The 23013-nt window shown below is 44.0% G+C and overlaps 1 protein-coding gene across 20 annotated transcripts in view; it reads right to left on the reverse strand.

The window, feature by feature from the left end:
• Positions 1–23013, reverse strand: part of KALRN (kalirin RhoGEF kinase) — a 592295-nt gene that overhangs the window by 31215 nt on the left and 538067 nt on the right. For 12 of the 20 annotated variants that reach the window (XM_036219576.1, XM_036219573.1, XM_036219571.1 and 9 more), the window contains 12 exons: positions 21680–21783; positions 21427–21496; positions 21019–21105; positions 19742–19834; positions 18935–18985; positions 17983–18060; positions 14538–14723; positions 13994–14165; positions 9996–10234; positions 8130–8383; positions 4487–4610; positions 3293–3352 (listed from right to left, as the gene is read on the reverse strand). In XM_036219576.1, the coding sequence (XP_036075469.1) occupies positions 3293–3352; positions 4487–4610; positions 8130–8383; positions 9996–10234; positions 13994–14165; positions 14538–14723; positions 17983–18060; positions 18935–18985; positions 19742–19834; positions 21019–21105; positions 21427–21496; positions 21680–21783 (1518 nt within the window). Of the gene's footprint in view, positions 1–3292; positions 3353–4486; positions 4611–7297; positions 8384–9995; positions 10235–13993; positions 14166–14537; positions 14724–17982; positions 18061–18934; positions 18986–19741; positions 19835–21018; positions 21106–21426; positions 21497–21679; positions 21784–23013 lie in introns of those variants that run through there. The other 8 variants (XM_036219588.1, XM_036219586.1, XM_036219587.1 and 5 more) reach the window with 5 other exon arrangements.

The raw sequence follows: 23013 nt of genomic DNA on the forward strand, positions 1-23013 counted from the left end.
CTCATCTATAACATCTCCCTCTGCTCCTGCTCCCAAAGTGTAATCAGAACTAGGTAAAGAAGTAAGCTGAACTATGAACAGACCCTTGTCATATTTAGACCAGTTCTCTCTGACGTGTGGTCACAGATCTGCAGGAGAGAAGGGGTGCTATGCCACAGGGGACTGCACAGGCCCAGAACCAATCTTATAGCTACTGGTGGTGCTGGGAGCAGGGAGTAGGGGTCGTGCTTAACAATATTCACAAGTGTGTCCCTACAGGGGAAGAAAAAAGAATGTGAATATTGGAGCAAAACAGCCTCCTTTAGATAATTGGGCAGCCTTGGAAAGCTTCGTAAATCAGATTCCAAGGATTCAAGGTAAATTACATTCCTATTAATTAGCTTCCAAGGATGTGCTGATATAGCTCCCTAAAACAATATGGCAGGACATATGGCAGCCCTCAGGATAGCAAGCAGCTGGTGTGTAAGCAAAGACCCCAGGAAACTGCTCCTTATAGGAACCCTTCAATTCACCAATTGAGACAAATTAAAGAATGTTTGGGTAATGATATTCACATGGAGGTAAGAGCCTATGCGTAGCCAGGCAGTCAGCAGGGTAGGACTTATTATTCGGAGACCTAGCATCAAGTGGTGCACAGGGTGCATGGACCATGTAAGCTGGGTTCCAGGCACAGGAGCTTATAGCACAGGCCACAGGAGTTGTAGCCCAGCTCAGAAGGGCACAAGGCATATGTTCCCAAAGAGACAACACCCATTACAGCAATCAGATTTAGAAGACTGGAGTGAGGTTGGGGCCAGTCTGGGCTTGGTAATAATGCCCAAAGCTATCATTTTAGCAGTGAGAGGGCTTCAAGAGGTAGACCTACCATCTGCTTCTCAAGCCAAGTCTTTAAGGTATAGCTTTCTTCCTGTGTATCCCTGGCCACTTTCTTCTGCAATGGACTTTGCAATAAAGTTCTACTTACCTACCTCTTGAGAACATTCTTAACTCACATTTAACAGGTTGACTTTATCCTATTTGTGTCTGAAAATACTAATGTAGCAGTGCCAAGATGCTCATTTTTCTTCAGCACATGCTTATGCGCTCAGAGTTAATTTTAAGAGGACAACACAGTGCAGAAGAGCTCGCTGATGCTTAGAAGAATCCATACGGAATAGAAAGGGCTGCATGCACTCCTACAGAAACCCTGGGTTAACCAGAATATTTGCAGTTTCCAATCACATGACCCTTGAGAGCTCCAGTTAACTGAAATTTCTGCCTCAGCTATTGTGTCTGAAATCGTTTCAGACATGCGCCAACACCATTTTTGGCTTTCCTCTGTTCAGCATTGACATCCTAATGCCCTTGCTTATGTACCCCATAGACCCTCCCTGGGACCCATCACACTCAGGCCATGCAAAGGCTGCAAGCCTTGGATGAATACAAACCTTAGAAATGTGTGCAATTCACGAAGCAAGGTTAAGGCGTGTGTGTGTGTGTGTGTGTGTGTGTGTGTGTGAATACACACTTTTGCTTATCTAAATGTAGAATGGAGCATCTGATTGCATCAGTTAAACTCAGTGTGTGTTCTTCACTTGGTCTACCAACACCTTGTGCCCACTTCTTCCTTTAAAGAGCAGCGTGGGAAAGTCACTCTTCTCCCCTGGGTCCACTAGAGCTGAAAAAGGTCCCAAATTGCCTTCTGGAACACAGATACCTAGCTTTCCCACCCCCACTCCCCCACCACCTGGCCTTCCTCCACTTGCAAATGATATCTCTGATACATGCCAGCAACACTTAAGCTGGAGATACAGGGTCCACCAGGCATCTACAAGCTGACAGGTGCGGGCTCCACAGGAGCTAGTGTCTATGCTATGAAACCGCAAGGAAAGCAGAGCCAGAAACTTCCCCCAGCTTCCTCTTTCTCTACGATACATTTAGGTTACAAATGCAGTATCCAATTCCTCCCACAGTGGAGCACTGCACTGACCCACGCCTGCCAGATTTAGCTCTGTGGCAATACCCACATCCACAGGGGACTATTTTATCCTGGCAGAACTCCTACTTTCAGCCACTTGTCCCTGGCCCGATTCAACTCAATTGGCATTTTCCCCAGTTGACTTACCCCATCTTGGGATGCATGGTCTTTCTTGGGTTTTGTGGTGGTTGTCATAATATGGTGGTTTCTTTGGGATTAGGTCAAATTAGAATAAGAACAATAAAAGTCTATTTTGTTAAGTATTAGCTTAGGGCTATAAAAAGACAAGAATTTTAAATTCTCTATTTTGTGCTTAGAGGAAATCTCTAAACTTTTATCCTTTACTGAAGATGGAGGCGCAGATTTGGAGAAAAAATTTCGATTAACTCTGAAAGACAAAACAGCAGGGCATGCCAGCTCCAAGTTTGCTCAAATTCTCTAGGGTCCATAAATTTGAATGGCTGTCACTCAGTGGTAAGCTATGTAAGAATCCTGTTTCTATAACCCCAAATAGTTTCTAGCCTAGAAAGAGTTCAAAGTCGATTCAGTGTTCTTGCTGGTGGAGGTGCTGGTTCCACTCCCACGTCCCTGTCATCCCAGAGTGAGAGAAAGGTCCCAGGCAGCGTTTCAGTCTCTCTGTTTCTAGAGAGGCTGCTGCTCATTTTCTGGGAGGGAGGCCATCCCCAGAGCTTCTTTTTCCCCACAGTGGGCACAGCTGCTGCCCAGGAGCCCTGGAGGCTGGGCAAAGGTGGGTTCTGGGGTTACTCCTCATTTGCTATCAGCCAGCTATACATAGTGATGAGTGCCAGGTCTCCAGAAAATCGTACTTAAAACATGATTTTGCTGGAATCTTGAGGAAGGATTAGGTCCAATAGAAGAACCACATACAGAGGATACACGGGAGAGAAAGGGGGAAAAGGGAAGAGGGAGAAATGAAAGAGGAGAAGACAAAAACTAATGAGTTCTTGTCTTGTAGCTTGGAACCAATAACTCTTTATGATGCTGTTTTCCATGAAAAAAAAATGTGTTCTAAGTTTTTATTAATGAAGTCAGATATCTTCTGCATAAAACCAAATCTGCCAAATAAGAAAATATTAAGCAAACATTCAAGAGAAGCAGAGTGTGTTTTTAAAAATATATCTAGGTAGAGTTTTCTATCAAAATTGAACTGAACTAAGTTTGTTTGTTTGTTTGTAATTTGGAATGGAACCCCAGAGATGCCCTGACATAACAATTTATCCTTAAGTGGCTGGTCCCTTTAGTAAGGTCGCTGTCACAGAACACATTGAAAAAGACAATCACTGTAGGAAATAGGACAACAATAGCTGCTTCTACCTCCATGCTAGTATTAGGATCAAGATCATCACACTCTGACTCCTCGGAACTGTTCGTCTCCTTGATGAGCAGCATGAGGAAGGGGGAAGAAAGAGAACACAGTTAGAACACAGGCAGCTTTTGCTAGAGAGCAAGGAGAACTTCGGAGAAGCGTGGGCGATGGGAAATCGGGCAGAGAGAAAACCAGGTGCTTTTAAGGTGGGGGTGCGGATCACCAAGGGTGGCAGCATGCTCTTTTCAGGAGCTGAGTGAGGCTGGGGTCATGTACAGCCGCTCATCTCACAGGAAATAGCAATGGAAGCAACCAAATGAAGCATGAGTGCTGTCGAATTCAAACTGTGGTCCTCTGTGAGGGTGGCTTCCCAGATGAAGGTGAAGGAGAGAATACAATTTCTTTTCCCCAAGAAGGACATTAGAATGGGTTTCAGTCGTTCTTATTTTGCTTAGGAAGGGGGAAAAAATGTGCCAGGTAGATAGGTAACCATGCATCAGAACACAATTAAACATCAGCAGTCTAATTTCCATTGTCCAAAGGCAGATCTTTTCAGAGGGCCCAAGGTAAAGAAAACAGATCACATTGTTTCAAGATGGGGAGGGGGCAACAAAGGTCCACTGAACCTTAGAATCAGTGAGTTCAGAGTAATAGGTGGGTTATCACAAAGCAGTAAGTTGGGCTTCACCAATGTGCCTCCCTCCCCTGCCATGCACAGGCCTGAAGGTCATGTCTGAATTCTGGGGAAAAGAAATGAAGCTTTATCAAGGACACACTGCCTTAAGTTCCAAACCTCAGATTTCATAGGGTTGAGGGTTTGGAAAGCATCCCTGATCTCTTTACTCTGCATGTATTTTCAAACCCTAGGATACTGAATGGGCAGCTTGGAGAAATTCCGTATGAATCAAGCACCTTGCATTTCTAACAGAATAATGTTGCAGATAATTTTGCTATAAAACATCTGCACAATATAAATGTATAAAAGAAAAAAATGAGATACTTACTTATTTGAATCGAAGTTGCCAGGAGAAATAAAAAATAAAAAATAAATCGATCTTGCATGCAAAATCCTGTTAAACTACTTCCCCTCTGGTCCCAGTACTGAGAAAAAAAAAATCCCCATCCACCCAGATTGCCTCTTGAGAATGTTGCAGGGTGGGAACAGATGAGAGGTGGGACACAGCTCCGGAATACCTACTCACTTTAACAGAGACTTTGTTGCCCAGAATATCCTTGGGTTTACGAGGCCCTGTGGCTTCATTTTTACCCGTGTTCTCCACTTCCGCCCGCTTTCTCATGCGTAGAGTATGCCATGAACATGACTTCCTGTTGTACCAAAAAATGTACCAATCAAAATGGTAGGTCAGGGTAGAGTGAGGCGGTGGGTGGGTTTGCCACCCATGGGTGAGTCGGTAGGTGAGGTGCTCCAGTCATGCCCAGCTTCAGAGGCCCCAAACCTGCATGCCAGCTACTGTGGTGGCAGGCAGCTGACTTCACCTCAAACCAGAAGTGAGCGAGAATGAACTTTGACCCCACCTGATAGATGTGCAAGGTTGACTGCAGCATTTAAGAAAAATATGAGTACGGGGTTATTAAATTCTACCAAGGGAAGTTTTTATATCATACTGATGAGGCCTCATAGGACTGAGGAATACCCTTCCTGAAGGGTATGATGGATAGGGGAAGGACAAAGCCAGATGGACGGATGGGAGGGTTAGGGGAGTGGGGGAAAACAGGAAAGATACAAGAATTATAATCTATAGTACATAAGCTACTGGCACTTTCCCAGTACCATATATAAAGAGCCAAAAGAATGGTTTTGAGGTTTCTATTTCGTTATTTGTATTTGAGCTGTACCCATTCCCAAACACTGTGGCACAGATAAGATTTTCTAGGGCATTTGACTGAATAAATAGTTAAGCACCACTCATTTATCTGGACATTTTAGGATAAAAAAATTTTTGGTGTATGCGCTCCACATCGTTCAGTGTTTGTGAATATAGGGCTCTGTCAACCATTAAGAGGTCCTAGAGTTTTCTTCTTGGGAGATGATATGTGCTCTCAGGGAGGTGAGGGTGGCAGTGCCCTTTCACACTATTCTAACTTCCTTCTTCCCACGAGAGGGTTGGGAGCTACTTCTTCACAGATCTGTAAAGAGAAGCTCAGAGCAGAGCTCTTGATATGTTAGGACTCAAAGACAAAGACACCAAAAGTCAAGTCATCATGAATTTCAGGTGTGGTCACAGAGTTTGGATGAAACTCTATTATTGTCTGGAGTAAGAAAGGTTGGCTTCCCTTCAGTGTCTCCTTGTCAAATTTAGGCCTATGCAGGCAGGACTCAATAAAAAGAGCCTTCGTTAAAGGAGAGAAAAGAGAGAGAGGTATATGAGATTTAGGAGGAGGAGAATATTCCAAAATGTATAGCATATGTCAGGGATTTTAGGATGTTCTGAGGAAGGTGTTTCAAAAACATTTATCACTAACACGCATGGTCAACAACAAACCTTCTCAGTAGGCAACAGCAATCATAGTCATGTTCTCAAATTTTTTGGGAAAGTGGGCTTCTTTAAGAGGCAAGAATCTCTTGGCCAGACCTTCTCTTGCAGCTCCTAAACAGGCAGACTCTTTGGGACTGTCTGCATACCACCTCCTCATTCCACTTTGTGTAGCTGAGTGAGAACCAGTCATGGAAGCTAATCTTAGATGATACCACTCGATTAACTTCAACTTTTATCTTATATCTTCACCCCCAAATCCATGTCTTTAGCTCCTTCTGAGAACATCTTGAGTCAGGGAGCTCCCCGCTGAAGACTCTCAGGGCAGACAGCACAGTGCGTGTGTGAGTGTGGGAGTGTGTTCCTAGGTTTATTACAACCCTCTGGGTCATTCGGTATGCTTGGTGAGAAACTAGAAATGTCATAATGTTTGGAAGGAAGACTGAGTAGAACAAGTGGCAAGACAGGCGCAATTTCATATTCTTCTTCCCAGAAGAACTCATCATCATGGTTTGGGGAGCTTCCATCTCTTGGCAACAAGCCAGGGACTCATGTGGAAACACAGTTTCAGGGACATTTATTCAACTCTGACCTCTGTGATCATCTCAAGCCCTGGAGAGGGTACAGTGAGTGTCCTTCGCTGATAAATGGCAACCACTTTTAATCAGTTGCTTTGCTCCACATCCCCACCAATCCTTGTGCAAAAGCAGCTGATAAGGAACCAAAATGACCAATTTATATTTTGAATCTGTTCTTTTTCATCCAGTCTGATACCTCTTTGACCTCCCTTCCATAAAAGGTGTGACCAAAAGACAAAGGTGAGGAAGAAGATGTGCTCAGTGCCTGGATAATTAGATCACAAATCATTATGACTTAGCTCTATAAAGACACTGATTAATAAGAACTCCAATACTTTGAGGGCCTTTATGTTCAAGGCTTCTTAAAGGGCACCAAAGCCTAGTGTCTTCAGCATAAAATGAATTGGGTTTATTTGCATGCCACTACAGAGTTCCAGTTGGGCCTGCAGTTACCTAGAAAGGCCAGAATGAGGTCAGTGGTCCCTAGCCCCTTGCTAGTTTCTGGCCCTACAGAAAGGGCCAGAGAAGTACAGTTCTGTTGGTGACCCTGCTCATATCTCTTATGGGAGCCCCTTTTAGCTGTCATGGATGACCACCAGTGTGGAAAGCTGTGGGGAATGCAAGCCAAACACTGCCTTTTACTCTAGTCATTAATTTACGTCAGCACTTCAAGGTCACCCAATTGGGCAGCATCCAATCTGCATCATTTCTCATCTCAGGGGTAAGAGAAAACCAGTAGGGGCTTTAGAAAGAAAGGCTGGGGTTGGAGTTTTCGTGACTATGTAGGAAAAAACTGCCGATGTATTCAACCAACTCTTAAAATACAAAAAAGGAAAGAAAAGGAAAAAAAAAAGAAAGAAAAGAAAAGAAGAAGAAACATTTGCACATTTAAAAGTCCCAGAAGAGTGAAATGGGGAAAAAGGGTCAACTAGTCTTTAACTTCATGAAAACATGCTCATGGTGAAAATTTATTTTACATATTTAAAATAGTACATTTAAAATTATTAGTTACATTACAGGTACAATGATGAACATTGTGACTCTCCATTATATTGCACAACCTGACTTCATCCATACGGGTTTCTTTAAATAGTGCAAAATACTTTATATAGGAATGTGTTCAGAAGGGTGTTCGCAACCAAAATAAGGAAGAGAAATATCTTACAAGTTACCATGAACATATATTAAAGTTACAGGGGAGGGGAAAGTTAAAAAAAAAAAAAAAAAAAAGGTATAGTCTGTACAGAGGAATTGCCATAGACAACCAAAAAGTCCCCTCTCTCCTGGGAGAAGCAGCGGGCCTCTGACCTGTACAGGTCTGGCATTTGTGCTAAGGTAATTTTCTGGCGTCAATCAAAAAAAATATATATATAGATCAGTAACTTAATACAATATAAATAGCCATCCAGTCCAGTGAATCCTGTGATGGGTCAAGTGGAGCAACGAAAAGGCATGCTTTTGTCACCTAGGGTTTCAGTAGGGTTCTTTTCTTAATGAGGGGAGGAAAAGAGGGGGGAAAAATGAACACAAAATTATAAACAAAAAGGAAAGAAAAACCACCGCCACTACCATCAACAAAAAAATTCAAAATAATCCAGCCCGGATGCCCCATGCTGTGTGTGGTTCCAGCACTCAAACCTTGGTTCCGGTGGCACTGTCGAGAATAAGCAGCAGTAATTCCCTACTGTGTGTTTGCATTTTGTGTTCTTTGTTTTTGAATTTTTAAAAAAATCCACATACTCCTCTCCCGGGGAAGCCAATGAGGCACTTACTTGATGCTCCCGTCACTATTTTCTGCTGCTGCCGTGGCTTTGGTGAGGGGTGCCAGGATGTTGCCTGGGACCCAGCCCTCAGCCGCAGGGGAATGGTCGCTGGCAGGCTGGTACACCAGGCACATGTTCTGCTGGTTGACGGCAAGGACCTGGACCACCTCACCTTGGCTCACACAGATTTCATTCTCCTTCAGTGCATAGTAATCTTTGATCACGGCCATGGACGAGGTCCCATTGCAGCCTCCCAGGTCACTCTGCAGGGAGACAGGGCGAGAGGGACACAGACACAAGAAGGCTGGTTCACATGGGTTTGCTCTGTATCCTACAGTGTGGTTAAAAGCCCAACCTTCCACTAGCAGGGTAAACAGCAGGCAGAAGATTATCTCGAGTAATGACACTGCATTCATAAATGTACTCTGTTTCTTACAGTATTATAATCAAGAGTGAATAGGTAGAGATACTACCCAGCCTAGGTAAAGGTATAAACACACCTTCCACCTGGAAGCCCATCCCTAGCATACAACCTTCCCACCAGCATCCTCTGATTAATGGAAGGAAGAGTGTAGTCCTGGCACAAGGATGCATGAGTACCTGAGCAGAGTGAGGTCTGGGCAAAGGTCAAGTTAGGGGTAGTAACCCCTGGGTGGAAAGAACACAGACCTTCTGATACATTTTTTTCTTCCTTTTGAAAAAGCACTGGTCTTATTCTATATCCAGACTCTCCATGAGACATTTGCCCAATTCAAAGGCAAGGTCATGACCTACCCTGACCCAAATGCTATGGGGACAGAACACCTCCACTTTCCCCTACAGTCATTAACACAAGACGTCCTGCCCCTGTGACTTTTTCACATGACTCCCCACCAGGAAAGCTGCTTATAGGCAGACCTGTAACTCCCAGGGAGGCCTGGCTGCCTCACAGGGCATGGTGAGAGCCAGAAATTCTTCAATAAGTTTGACAAAATGCCAATATGACTTCAACTCATTCACAAGGGCGGGGGTTTTTCAGGTAGAAAATCATTTCCAGGTGATGTGATGAAAAGGATCGATACAGTTACTCTAATACAGAATTGAATTTAGACGTTAACAATTAATTTTTAAAAAAGTCAATATTTAATGATTTGGGTAAAAGAATTAAAGTATAAAAATCAGAACACATAGGTTAGAATGTAGATGTTCCTATTAACGGACTCATTCAGTTCTAGAAGAAACTGAGACCTATTCTGATTAACTAACTTGCTGAGGGTCTAGAGTAAGTGAGCTGCAGAATTTGGAATGAAAACCAGATTACCTGACTCCTAATCCAGCACTTTTCCCATGTGTTCCCTTGTTCCTAGTACCTTGTAGGATTAAAACAACTGCATAGACTGCTCTACAGTTAAGTCTATGACTATCCTAATGGTGATGTTTGAATTACAGATTATCTATGATAAATGTTTAATCTAAAACTGGCTTCCTCATTCACACACAGATAAATAATCTCTCCTTGTCACATCAGCCAATGGATGGTGAAGAACTGTGAGCTCACATAAGCAGCTCATCATTTGAAAAGACAATCTCTTCAAAATGTCAGACACTAGAGTTTTGACTTTTAGATGATCTACACCACAACTACTCAATTAGATAGAAATCATCTTTTTTTATGATTTCTACTACAATAATAGAGTCTCTGCAACAACAATGGGGTATCTACGCTTGAGGGAACTAGTCTGACAGGCTCAATTTGTGGGGAGGAAGGAGAAGTAACTGACACTAGGCTGTACCCAGTGGGCTGTTCCTGACAAATGATCAGCATAAAAGGACGCTGAGCTCTGAGGGCTGTGCCCTCAGAATGTTAAGGAGCGGGGGTTATGGACTGTCACTTACCTTGCTGGCCTCAAACTTGTCCCCAGGCTGGTGGTAGTCAAACCCTGGACTGCCATTGGAGGTAGATATCTTTAGGGGTGGCAGAGGCGGGTTATAGCTGGAGCCTTTGGGGGGCTTCTCAGAGCCCACGGGGACAGAGGAGTAGGGCCTGGGGCTGGCTTGGGGAGCCCTGGCAGGCTGGGACCTCATCACGGCTGTGCTCCTTTCCTTCCGCTGATACTCAATGGGTGACTGCAGTGCTGCAGGACAAGAGCGGAGAGTTACTCTAAGCTTTGGGAATCCCACAGGATGCAGAGGCTTCTTAGGTACAAGCTCTGTGCCAGGCATAATGGGGTTATACGAGGAAGACACTACCCTTGTTTGTAAGGAACTTGTAATCTACTGTGAGAACGAACAAACCTTCCCAAATAATGAAAACACAAATGGTACCATACGTAGGGTACAAAGTGTTGTAAAAGAGGAGAGAGAGCTCTGTAGTATGAGTGTGTGTTGGTGTATATGTACAGGTGGTGGCAATAAAGAACTTCGGAAGAGAGCCATCTCTAAGATTCTGTAGGAAGGAAGCAAGTATCCTGGGGAACAGGATAGAGTCAGATTACCTAGAGCACAGAGCCATGGGTCTCCATGGATGAAGGGGATGTGAGACAGGTAGGGAAGGTTGGAGGTGCCATAGTGTGACAGATCTTTCTGCCAAGGCTAATGAGTCTGGATTTAATTCTGACGATCACGAAAGCGTTTGGGTTCAATGAACTTGAACGTTTTAAATTCAGATTCTATCAGCAGAGACACATTTGAAGAACATTAACCTTGTAGCAGTTGGGAGAAGAGATTGGACAAGCTGATTCAGAAGCCATGAGATAATAACAAGATCTATTATTGCATAACCAGAGCAGAGCCAGTGATAATGTAGAAGGGATTTGGTGTGGCAAGTGTTCTGAAGGGAAACTAGACAACGACACAACCTAGATGAGAAAAGGTAGCAAGAATCAAGGGTCACTCAGGTTTGGAGACTGGGAGAATGGCTGTCAAGGAGACAGAGGAAAAGCTGATTTGAAAGGAAAGATGTGAGCTTTGTTTTACTAAGTTTGGGATAACAAAGTCGCAAGGTCTGAATCCTAAAGAGGTTCCAGCCAGGCAAAAGCATTTAGGTCAAATTTAGTAATAATGACTTCAAGGGCTGGCCTGATTATGTCATTTTATCAGTATTCACTGTAACAAATATTTAAGTGGGTTAACAGTTGGCGCCCAGAGAACTTTCAATTATAAGGATATTTCTATAGTGATCAGCATGTACCTCAATAGGACTCAACATAGGGTCACACTTTATTCTATTTAAGGAGGGAAAGATGGACTTTGAGATGCCTGCACTTGTCTCTGTAATAAAAGCCTGGCCCTGGTCCATCATCACATCCTTTTCTCTTGAGTGTGTCAAAGTATAGAACGGGCTCCTGCTGGAGCTCAGCCCTTCTCCCTGGAGAGTGTTCTATAGGTATTAAATATTTAGGCATTGATAATTTGTACAGTAATAGCTCTATAATTCACTAAAATTAGGAGAAAATTCTCTTGGAACCATGTAAAAGTTTGAACCATCAACTATGCTCAGAGAAATGCAGTTCCAAGTTTTAAGTAGATAGTGAAAATTTAGGAAGCAGACCTTGTTACATAAAACTGAGGTACTATCTGATTATATGGACCAACTGTGCTAATGTGTTTGAAAATAGTCTGTCTTTCTAAATAGCTACACAAAGAGTAAGTATTCTTCCACCAGCCTTAATTTGCAAAATTTAGGTCTTAAGATCAGGAAAACCATGTATCTTCTCACAGGGTTTGTTCCCAGCTGATGGATATAGTATCTCATGCCTGCCTGATCCTCTCTCTCTCTCTCTCTCCCCCTCTCCCTTCCTCCCTCCCTCCCTCCCTTCTTTCCTTCCTTCCTTCCTTCCTTCCTTCCTTCCTTCCTTCCTTCCTTCCTTCCTTCCTTCCTTCCTTCCTTCCTTCACTTTGCTTGCTAGGGAGCTCATAGATAACTGTGCTCTATCACTAGCAACTATACTGCAGTTTTATGGTGAAGAGCCTAATTTTAAGTTACACAGTTCTGGAATCAAGTCCTTGTTCTATCACATACTGTTTTTAGATCTTGGACAAGTTTCTTAACCTACCTGAAATCTTTTCCTCACCTGAAAAATATAGAATGATAATAATGTGAAATGTTTTGCATAGTGCCTGGCACAGAGCAAGGATTCACTAGATGAGAACCATTATTGTAAGTTACTTCTGGTTTCAATTTATTGTTCTACCTTATTTTTCTTTTGTCCTAAATTGATGAACTTAAAAAGCTCATTCCAGCTTAGAATCTATCAGAAATTACTAACAGAATGCAATTTAATGAATTTTATATATGCACATATTTTTGTATAAGATTATTAACACAAACATTAATTCTAAAGTGTACATTCAGACACCATAAACTATACACAACTTTCATTACTACCTCTCAGGACAGGCCCAGTACTTAATTTTAGACTTTTAGAATGAGAAAGAACCTTAGAGGTAGGTCACTTAGTCTAGTTTATTTTTTATTTATTTATTTTTTTAACCAAGCTATCTACGCAGTGGAGGAGCAGGGGACATCATTCAAAAATACTCTCTGTAAGTGTGAAATTGCTTTAAGGTCTCATGTTCTAACTTAAAAAGTCATGGCATCCTGCTATACATATATATATATATATATATATATATATATATATATATATATATATATATATATATATATATTTTGTTTTAAAATAAACACGATGTGTTAAACCTCTTATCATGGAGTAAAACTGGTACCGTAGGGAGGTGAGCCATGTTTTCCTACTTCCAGCACCGCCGGCACACCATGGCGCATGCCGGCATGGGCAGAGGACATCGTTTCTCCTTTCCACAAAATGAGCCAACCGAGGCCCAGAGAAATGTCCTGACTTGTCAAGGTCCTCGACCAGTATGTCATCTTTAATTCCCCCCCATACATGCAGGTCCATGCTAGACATCCAAGAAGTGCTGTATTTGCATCTTTTGAAAAAAGTCCAGATTCTAGTCCTGGCAAGAAGAGGTGATAGAGCAGAGTGGGCCTGTGTGTGTGTGTGTGTGTGTGTGTGTGTGTGTGCGCGCGCGCGCGCGCACAGGCCTATGTGCTTGCTGAGTCTCCAGGTTTACTTTGTTATTGGTCACATTTCGCCTTCAACTTCAAGCTCCATTTCTGCTGAGAGAGACTTCTCAGCTCAACTCAGCAGATCAGCACTAGTTTAAAACTACACTTCCTTTCACACGCCAAGCTGGATATGAAAAATTCACAGCAGGAAAAACAAAGAAATGTAAATAAGGTAGCAACTCCTCTTCATTTTAGCTTAAATAGGCCATTAAGGGACTCCTGCAGCGTCCACAGAGAGCTACATTCTCTTCGTATTCGTCAATTTGTTCTGTGAAGTTTCAAGAAATTACTGAAATTTAGAGTGGAAAGGGCTAAGGTTGGCTAGCAAGATGACTTATCTGGGTGCTCACACTGTTGGGAGCAGATGAGGGATTTAAATTGATCTCCCTAACTCCCAGTTATCTCTAGATAATGCAAGAGAACCTGTGAGAATACCAGTCATTAGCCACCAAACGGGAAGACACATGTCATTGGTAGCCCCTAAGAGAAAGAGGATGTGCCAATCTCGGACTTTTGCTCCAATTATTATCAGCTAGTGGTGGCCATAGGTATATACCTTCTGTGTAGGCTATAAGAGATTATCCTTTCTTTTGGAAAGATGGGGCTTTTTATAATGCTCCATCTGTTCTACTTGTATATTCAGGTTCAGAAAAATTCTAAACAAAGTGTTTCTAAAAACTACGAAGTTGGAGTCCATGTAAAATGTGATCTGGGCTCATAATGCCCCATGAGCCCAGACCTAAGGAAGCTCAGAGGCATGGGGTCCCCTAAAACAGGTCTGCTAGAAGTCGGGCTCAGTACCCACCATTTAAGAAGTCTCGCTGTGTTTCTAAGACTTGATTGATGTCCTGCACCCAGGCCTGCTGGATGTCAGAGTTGGCGGCTTGCAGAATGACTCTCTCCGAAGTCTCCCTATTCATGAGTGCGAACTTGCAGGGGTCATTGTCCACGTTTTCCTCCAGGACCAAGTAATTCATCTGGAAGATAACCAATTGACCCTTTTCATATTTAAGTGGCTTAATAAAAATCAACAACACATTACAGTTCTTCAGGGTTTTTATTTCAAGAGATGTTTCCAAAATTTTGCCCTGGATCTAATAGCTAACTACTTTGGTTTCTATCTTTGAGTAAATGACATGATCCTGGAGAACCTGCAGGATCCTACTAGATATTGGCACTCAGCCTATCACTTTTTCTCATGGATGTTCAACCTTCATGTCAGAAGGTTCTTAGGCTTAAAGATCTTCGTTGTTCTGGATCCTGGCTCAATCCAGTGCCCCTGTCATAGGAAAGTAACTCCCTCAAATTTGGCTCTTTCTTCTCCCTTCTCGTCCCAACTGGATCCTCACCTTAATGCTCCTTTTGAACATGTAGCCCGGGGTGAGGGATCCCTTCCTGAGCAGTTCACTGAAGATGACGATTTGCTCGAAGAGGAACACTCGCCTCTCCTTGGTCCGGGACTGCATGCCTGCGTCCAGCTCAATCACGTAGAACGTGTCCTGCTGCAGCAGCTTCCCCTGAGCGGTCAGGGTGCCCTGGTGGAAAGAAGTGCTGGCGTAAAGCAGCTGAAAAACAAGGAGCCGGCCTTAGCCTTCTGGGTCCACAGATCCCCTCCTCTGAGGACATGGACAGCAGACCCGATATCGAAAGGCTCAGGGCTCTATTAAGAGACTGGATTAGGACCCACCTACTCATCTAGGGCAGGCATGGAGGCCCTGGAGGGAACGTGAAAGGCGGCTATGGAACCACTAAGAAGCAGCTCCAGGAAAATGCCAGAAGGAAGGTAAGTAAACTTGTTAGCTAAAAGATGTTCAGATATTATCCTGCCCTTCTTGTTTATTAGAAGGAAAACAGAAAGCAGGTGACACCTGGAGCTAGAAGTGGCCTTTCTGTCCTTGGAGCTCCAAGAAGCATGCCCGCCTGGCTCCCCTGCAGCAGGGACCAAAGACCTGGAGTCCTCTCATGGCATGAACCCAGAAATCACCGTGGCCAAGGGAAGTGACATAGGCAGGACCACAAATAATCTGATGAATTGGGCCTCTCTTCTCTTCTATTATTTCAGAATGGGGAAATTCTGAAGTCTTAGTGTCCTGCCATAGATCAATAGGTAAAGTTGGGGTATCAGAGATAGGTATCCATATTTTATAAGCTGGTAGATATTTTTCTGGGTCCTGTGATCTTTCTTAAAATGCTACCAGGCCACTTGACACTGAGCTTTGAAGATGGAGCCTATTTGGTTTGCCGGTTTCTAACCAGATTTTCAGAGATACCTGCATGTCTTCAAAGGGAATATGGGCTTACCCTGCAAGTCTTCACCGATGCTATCAGAGAGCCTTGCTTTTTCTACTGTTCTGCAACAAGACGCTGACATCTGAGCCAGCAGGCAGAGGGCCTCCTCTGTACTCTGCTCTCTCAGGTGATGACTTTTGCCCTTTAGTGGCAATGCGGGCCAATTTCTGCACGTGATGCCATATTCCAAACATTACCCAGCACATGGGCCATTTTTCTTTCATGTTCCTGAGAAACACCTGCCCTCTGCTTGGATCATGGTTCCTTACTGTCAAGGTCAGCGGCCAAATAGGCTTATCTCTACCCTGCTCCGAAGTTAATATTAAGCCAGTGACCTGCTAGCCAGGAAAGCTCTAAAAGCTCTATTAATATTACATAAGAGCCTGACCCATGAGTTATAGCCCTACCAATGCTAAAGGGAAAGCTAGGGGATTTAAAAGGGAGGGAATCTAAATGAAGAAGCTACCTTCCCCCTGGCCCAGAGCCATGGATTTCAGAAGGAATGGAGGTATGTTCATGGTCTTTCCCCATTAGCTGAAGGAATGCAAAGCAGATTCTCTGGGGTTTGATGAAAAAATGAGATGGTGGTACTTGATTTAAAAGAGAAAATAACTCCCCACTGCTATGTGTGGCCTTTCATGACACACACACATCACAGTTCCTGTGAAGTCTAACTTGAGTCAGATAGCACAATGAAATGCCGTTCCTCCTGTCAGTGGTTAGCTTATCCAAAGAACAAGAGAAAGTCGGGCCAAACTCTGCTCAGAAAACTTGGGAACCATCAAGGTTTAAGGGCAAAAGGAATTACTTGGCTTGTTAAGGATAGCCTCAGACCTGACATAACTCCAAGGGAAAAAATATAAAACGTGATCTGGTATGACTCAAAAAACACTGTGTAAGAACTCGGGGTATGTTTCTGTTGTGTAATCCTGTTTACTCTCATGCCATAGGTCTACCATGGAGACCTGGGAATCTATAAAAATGAAATGAACAGCAAAGAAGACCTTCTACATACTTCCTGATCCAACAAAACAACGGAAATCAGACAGGGACAGCAGGATGGCCTGGAAAGGCCAAGAGGGCAAGAGAATTTGGCTCAAAAATACCATGAATCCAACTCAACAACCCAAAACTTGAATACAGAATCTTCTAAATTTACTTATGTACTAGTCTGCCTTATATCTATTCTATTCTATCTCTTCTAGTTTGGCCAGAAATAAAAAAAAAAAAAAAGGTTATTACTTTCTCAATTATCTCAACTTCCAGAAACCCCTTTTCTCCAGAAAAGAATAATGAAATCTTAGGTCGCAAGATTACTGGGAAAAAGGACTAGAAGATTCACATCTTTCTGTAAGGGGCTCAACAATGACTATATACCAGTCGATAGCTGTGTCAGTTTCAATTTTTTATCATATTAATATTCAAAACAGAGTATGTTTAGTTAATATTTGAGGTTTGGATAGAAACTAACAGCCATTTATTAAATTTAAGTTAGAAAAGTCAATCTGTTCTTCAAGGTTCACTGTTATGGGTTGAAGTGCATCCCCCTCCAATTCATATGTTGAAGTCTCAGGCCCAGTACTTCAGAACGTGACCTTACTGGGATGTAGAAGCCTTACGAAGGGAATCAGGTTAGAGTGAGGTCATTATGGTGATCCCTGACCAAGTACGACTGGTGTCCTTATAAAAGGAGGAAGTTTGGACACAGAGATATGTACAGAGGAAAGATGATGTGAAGATACAGGAAAAATGCCACGTGAACATGAAGACGGCCTCCATAAGCCACAGAGACATGCCTGGCAGATCCTTTCCTCGTAGCCCTTGGAAGGAACCACTCTTGCCTATACCTTGATTTTGGACTTACAGTTTATAGAAATATCAGATGACAGATGTCTGTTGTAAGTCACCCAATCTGTGATACTTTGTGTTGGCAGCCCTAGCAACCTAATACATTTACTAAAATCAAAATCCTGGGGACTTCTAGCTGTTTCTCCTAAGCCTTGATTGTCTTCTTCAAAGAAAAGAAATGTACCCCGTGATGTTTTAGAGCTTTAAACATTTAGTTAAACTAAAAAGCCAGCCACTCCATAGACCTGTTTATTGGAACTATCCTCTCAAAAAAAAAAAAAAGTTCCACTTTCCCTCTGGGTCTACTTCCATCGCAGTCCTATCCTCCCTCCCACACCCAGCACTTCTCAAGTAAGAAAGAGGAGAAAAGAGGTCACTGCTAGGTCAACAGGTATAAAGAATTTTGGGTCTTTCTAACCCCCTTGGATCCGGCGTGGCTGACTGCTCTGTAACCTCCTACGGCTGCCCTTCTACTGGATATTGTAAACAGATGTGTCTTCTACACCTGTGAACCAGAGGCGCATGGGCATAAAGGAGTGGATGGTGAAAGAAAGAGGCAGAGGAAGCGGGCACAGGGCTTCAAAGGGAAGGGAGCTCATGGCCTGGGCTCCTGCTGCCTGGAAGAGAGCGAGCTTGGGAGCATTCTCACGGGCTCACCTCAAAGCCCTGCAGGCGTCCCAGATTCATCATGTCATTGCAGCGTTTTGGAACAAGGCACATTAACTCCACTGCTTTCTGTGGGGAAAGAATAATAACAGCTCAGGAGGGGGAATAGCACCAGGGCAAGAGGCTCAGGGCAATTCCATGCTGGAAGACAGGGACCTCCCGGTAGCTCCTTGATTCTAGGAAAGAACATTGATCCCTGCTGCCCACTCTCAGAGGAGTGTGGCATCGTCTGTCCTAGGTACAGGGGTGCTGGGCATCAGTGCAGGAGCTCCATGTGAATCAGTGACTACACGTAGGGAGAATGCGACCCAGCCCATCCTTTTCCTACTTTCCTGCTTTTATTTTTCAACTTGCGTCCCTTCTAGTATGTTCTTTCTCCTCTCTGTTGTGTCCTAGCTGCGCAAACAACAGTTTAGCCTGGACTGTGAAACAGTAGAGGTTTTAACCTAAAATAACCTGCCGGAATGGTCTGTAGCCTCTCTGGCTTAAAATAATCCCCATGGTGACATTGTCTCAAAAGATTTCACTTAGGGAGTAATCCTTGCGGGTGGGGAAGGAAGTGAAAACAGAATCCTTTTATGTTACACTCATATAGTACCTGGATTTGTAGATGAAATTGCACACTGAAACACCCAGTCTCTGAAGACTGTTAGAGGGCTTGAATATCATCCTTTCCCACTACATGTCACTGGGCACCACAAAGAAAACATCAGCAGGGCTAAGCTCTGGTCTGGCCGAGGGCAGAGTTCTCAAGTTCTAGAAAAACACTCAGCACGTTCATCAATATTCACCATTCTTCATCTTGCCAAGGGCAAGGGGCTCTTGCTGTCTTAGAGAAGTCAGCCTAGACTCTCAGTTGTCCAGAGACAATTTTTCCCCTTTAGAGAGACAGGCATCCAATATTGTCCCTAAGAAGAGTCAGCATTACAAGCAGAAAACTCACCTCGATATCTGAACACTCCAAACCAGCCTTCTCGCTGTATCTCAGGAAGTCCTAGCAAGTCCGGGAAGCAGGGAAGGGTGTGAGGAAGATGAAATCAGTTAGGAAACTAGCCAGAGAACTATAAAAAACCTAACATTATAAAAACCACGAAAACGCCCAGAAGACTTTCTTTCCCAACAGAGATGGCAATACTTTGTAGTAGCTGAGATATGAAGTTATGAGTCATAATGGACATAATAACATATAGAAAAACCCCAGAATATTCAAAGACTCAAAACTACGAGAAAAGGGAGAGAGGGAGGGAAAGAGGGGAGAGAAAAAGTGAGAAGAGAAGAAGGGCAGATTATGAGAAGAGAGGGAAGAAAGTTCTACATCTCTTCCATTTACCTCATATTTCTGTAAGACAAATCAAATTAAACCATTTTAGAAAGTAAAATATGATTGAATTTTAGGTTTTACTAATTTAAGGTTTCTAGAGCCTTTCCTTGACTCCCCTTTATTCCACTCTGATTTTATGCTCTTCTTATTTTTTTTATTTTTTAAAGGTACCAAGTCAGTGATGCTGACGAAGTAAGGCAGTCAGTTGAAAAAAAAAGAACCACCAACCTTCAAGGCAGGAACAAGAGACATGCAATGTATTTGGGGACAAAGCTGACACAAGTAACCGACAGACAAGATAAAAGCCCACGTGTACCCCCACTGGCCCACAGGAGGAGTGTGGCGGAGACAGAACCTCAAGCTAACGTGCTAACTCGGAGCCTGTGAAGACCCTCCTCTGGGTCCTGACCCAGCTCACAGCTCTCTTACCTTGAGGAGCAATTGATATTTTGTTATTCTTTGAATGGGCTTGATAAGGAAATCACTAAGCGTCAGCCTTTGATTTATCTCTTGTTTCACCTCCTAGAACACAAGGGAGCTACGTTAGAACAAAGAACTAAAGAACCGAGGTGCTCTGGATCAGATTTTAAGGCAGAAAAGTTTTTGCCAATAAAGTTTTAGAGTCTTCCAACCATGCGAGGTAGAACTGCCTACACAAGTGCTGATATGTTATTAACGGCATGTAACACATATCATCGTCTTCTGCACAACAAGCCCTTTCATACGCTGTGTCCTCTCCCCAGTCCTGAGGGGCAGGTTGGAATTGGTATCCTGTTCTTTTTACCCCTCCTGACCACGTCAGAAATGAAAGGCTTCTTAGGACACAGAAAGCCTGGGGCGCCCTCAACTCAGTCTGGAAACACTCCGCGGAGGGCTCTTTCCAACGGATGGTGGTGCCTCTCGTCCAGCAAAATAAATGCCTTCTGGCTGGGGCAGAACTAACACTCTGAGGTGCTTCACAGAACCTCTGTGAATGGAAGCAGAGACTATGAGGTGACTGCAAGCACCTCGACAAGGAAGAGTGTTCTTAGCAAGCAGTCTCCGGGGACCAGTGAGAAAGCGTGCTGGCGTAGTCTGCTCTGGGGCCACGTAGGGAGGACCGGAGCTTCTGAAGCGGTCTGTCATGGAGTCATTCTTCTGCACGTGGAGGCTTCTAAAAGCCATCCCCACACTGGGCCACCTCAGCTCCTCTCAAGCAAAGGGGCTTATGAGAATTTAGCTAAGAAGGTAAGGGCTCTGTCGAGACAGCTAACCCCGTTCTAAAGGGTTCACTATTGCTGTGTAGGGGCCACCTGTGGATAGATGATGGCTGGTGTTTCTTTGTTTTCCCCTCTTTAATTCCCGCCCCCGCCCCAACACTCCCCCCTCGCACACACACACACTTCCACCCCTGACTACGGATGTTGCCATCTCCCCCTGAGAACTGGATCTCTAAAAGCGGGGTGTCTCCTCCCACACACGTGTGGCGCTTGGGGCCTGGTGCCCCAGGGGCCTGGCATCCCCGGCGCACTCAGGGTGGGGGGCCTGGCACACCCAGGGTATGGTCTGTGGCTCCACCTGGAGCTTGAACCCAGGACCTTCTGCGTGTAAAGCAGACGTGCTAACCACTACCATGGAGCCACCCCCAAGGCTGGTGTTTCTGACTGTGTCTGTCTGGGCCTGGGTTTCTTCCCCCTACCCCAGTTAGCCAAACCCGAGCAGCTTACTTCAAAGTAGGCATCATACTCAGCAACGATGTACTCCGAGCGTGGCTTATTCTGGCAGTACCACACGTAGATGTGTAGCTTCCGCTCCTGCAAAGGCAGAGGGAAAGGCACTCAGGCACCTTGTGCCCCACGCTCAGTCCGAGAGTCTAAGAATGCTATGCTGCTCTACACACAGAGAAAAGGACAAAGATATGGTCCACGTGGGGGGATGCAGCGAGGCGGCAAAATATCAAGGATAGAAGAGTAAATGCTGTAGCAAGAGCCCATGGTCCAAACTGCCAAGAAAGTTAAAGAAACAACAACTCAGAGAAGGATGAGAAGGAAGAGCAGAAGAGAGAAGAAATTTTAAAATGCAGGTAAGTGAGTCTGATGGCAGGGGAAAGGGAGAGGGTACAAGGAAACACTCACGTGTTTAATAAAGAGCTGTGCCAATCTGTCTTGCTCCTGGATACATTTTTCCAGTTCGGCCAGGAAAAAACTAAAAGGAGAGAAAGGATAAGAGGAGGAAGCCATATTCTTCAGCACTGTATTATTTCTTAAGGCTGAGATAAATGACAGAAGACTCTCTCCAAACCCTATCCCCAAGGCCAGATGCAGGAGGAGGAAGGGACGGTCCTGGATTCCCAGGCCGCCCTGACCCTTCGGACAATGCAGCACTTACTCCTTATGCCAGTCATAAATCTGGTGAATATTTCCAAACACGATTTTATCCTTTCCTCGCATGTCCTCAGGGACACCTTTTTCTTCTATTCTCTTCATGAAGCCCTGTAAGGCAGAGGCAATGGTGAGTAGAGCATTTCTGGGCCCAGCCCCACACCACAGCCTTGTGCAAACGCTCACTGTCTGCATGAGTTTGAGGACAAGTGCTTCTGTGGTTTCTCGCTATTCAACCAGGATTTCACCCTTGTACAGAAAGACAGACAAGACTTTTACAAAGTTCTGGGTCTCTTTCTTTGTCTCCAGCCCCCTTAAGAAAGCAGAAGAAAGATGAAAGCAATCACCTGCCTCCTTCCTTCTCCCAAGTTATATATCTTAAACACTCAGAACTAGACACATCTGGCCTAGAAATGTCTTAATAGGTTAATACTTTAGACTCTGTAAAAGTTATCACATATAATCTCATTTTCAGCTTTACAGTCAAGTTTTGAGGTGGCACAGGCAGCATTTATCCCCATCTGACCCGGCACTGGGGAATTGCATGATTTGTCTTATGGTCACACAACTGATGTCTGACTTCCCTGGCTCTCAGCCTCCAGATTCCCAAGCCTTCTACAGCTAGGCTGGGTTGCAGATGGAGACTGCTGTAACCCTGCCCACCTCATCCTTCCTTGGAGAAGAGAATGACTTTCCAGAAGTTAGAATTTGAGTCCTCTAGACTATATGCCAGGTTAGTCTGTTGATCCAAGGTTCAGGATAAGCGAATACAAACCCTAAGCTGGCAGATTTCACAGGGTGGGGGCCTTGAGGTCCAATGTGAGTAACCAACAAGTGATTTGTTAGACTTTATATTCTTTTGTTCAAAATGTTTAACAACAGGGCTCTACACCATCTAAATTATCCATTTACTTTTAGACTTTCTCATCCAAGTGTCTAAATGCCACTAAAGGAAACCCCTATGGAGAGAGAGCTGTTTTATTTACTTCCAAGTTGACTCTTAATCGTGGACTTGTCAATCTTGCCTTTTTGGTGGCTTTTTCTATGTCTGTCCTCTTGGTAGCCATAATGCTCTCCTTAAAATCTAAAGAAACATGTAATCCCCAGGGTTTCACTAAGGGTGGCCTGCTTGATTTCCTTGGTGCCACGGTGGTTCACAGCTCTGAAGAATGTATGTCTGTATGACTAAACACCAATGAAAAGCTCTTGAGACAATAACTTGGTCATCTAAAAAACAAGATGAAGGGGACTCAGCTCTAACCTAGAGGCTGCCACATTTGGGGCCCTACCTCCCTCTAAAACTCTTATAATATTTCGAGAGGAAAAGAGAAAAAAACTCCT

The sequence above is a fragment of the Rousettus aegyptiacus genome, unplaced genomic scaffold (assembly GCF_014176215.1).
Source record: "Rousettus aegyptiacus isolate mRouAeg1 unplaced genomic scaffold, mRouAeg1.p scaffold_m13_p_4, whole genome shotgun sequence".
Taxonomy (NCBI): domain Eukaryota; kingdom Metazoa; phylum Chordata; class Mammalia; order Chiroptera; family Pteropodidae; genus Rousettus; species Rousettus aegyptiacus.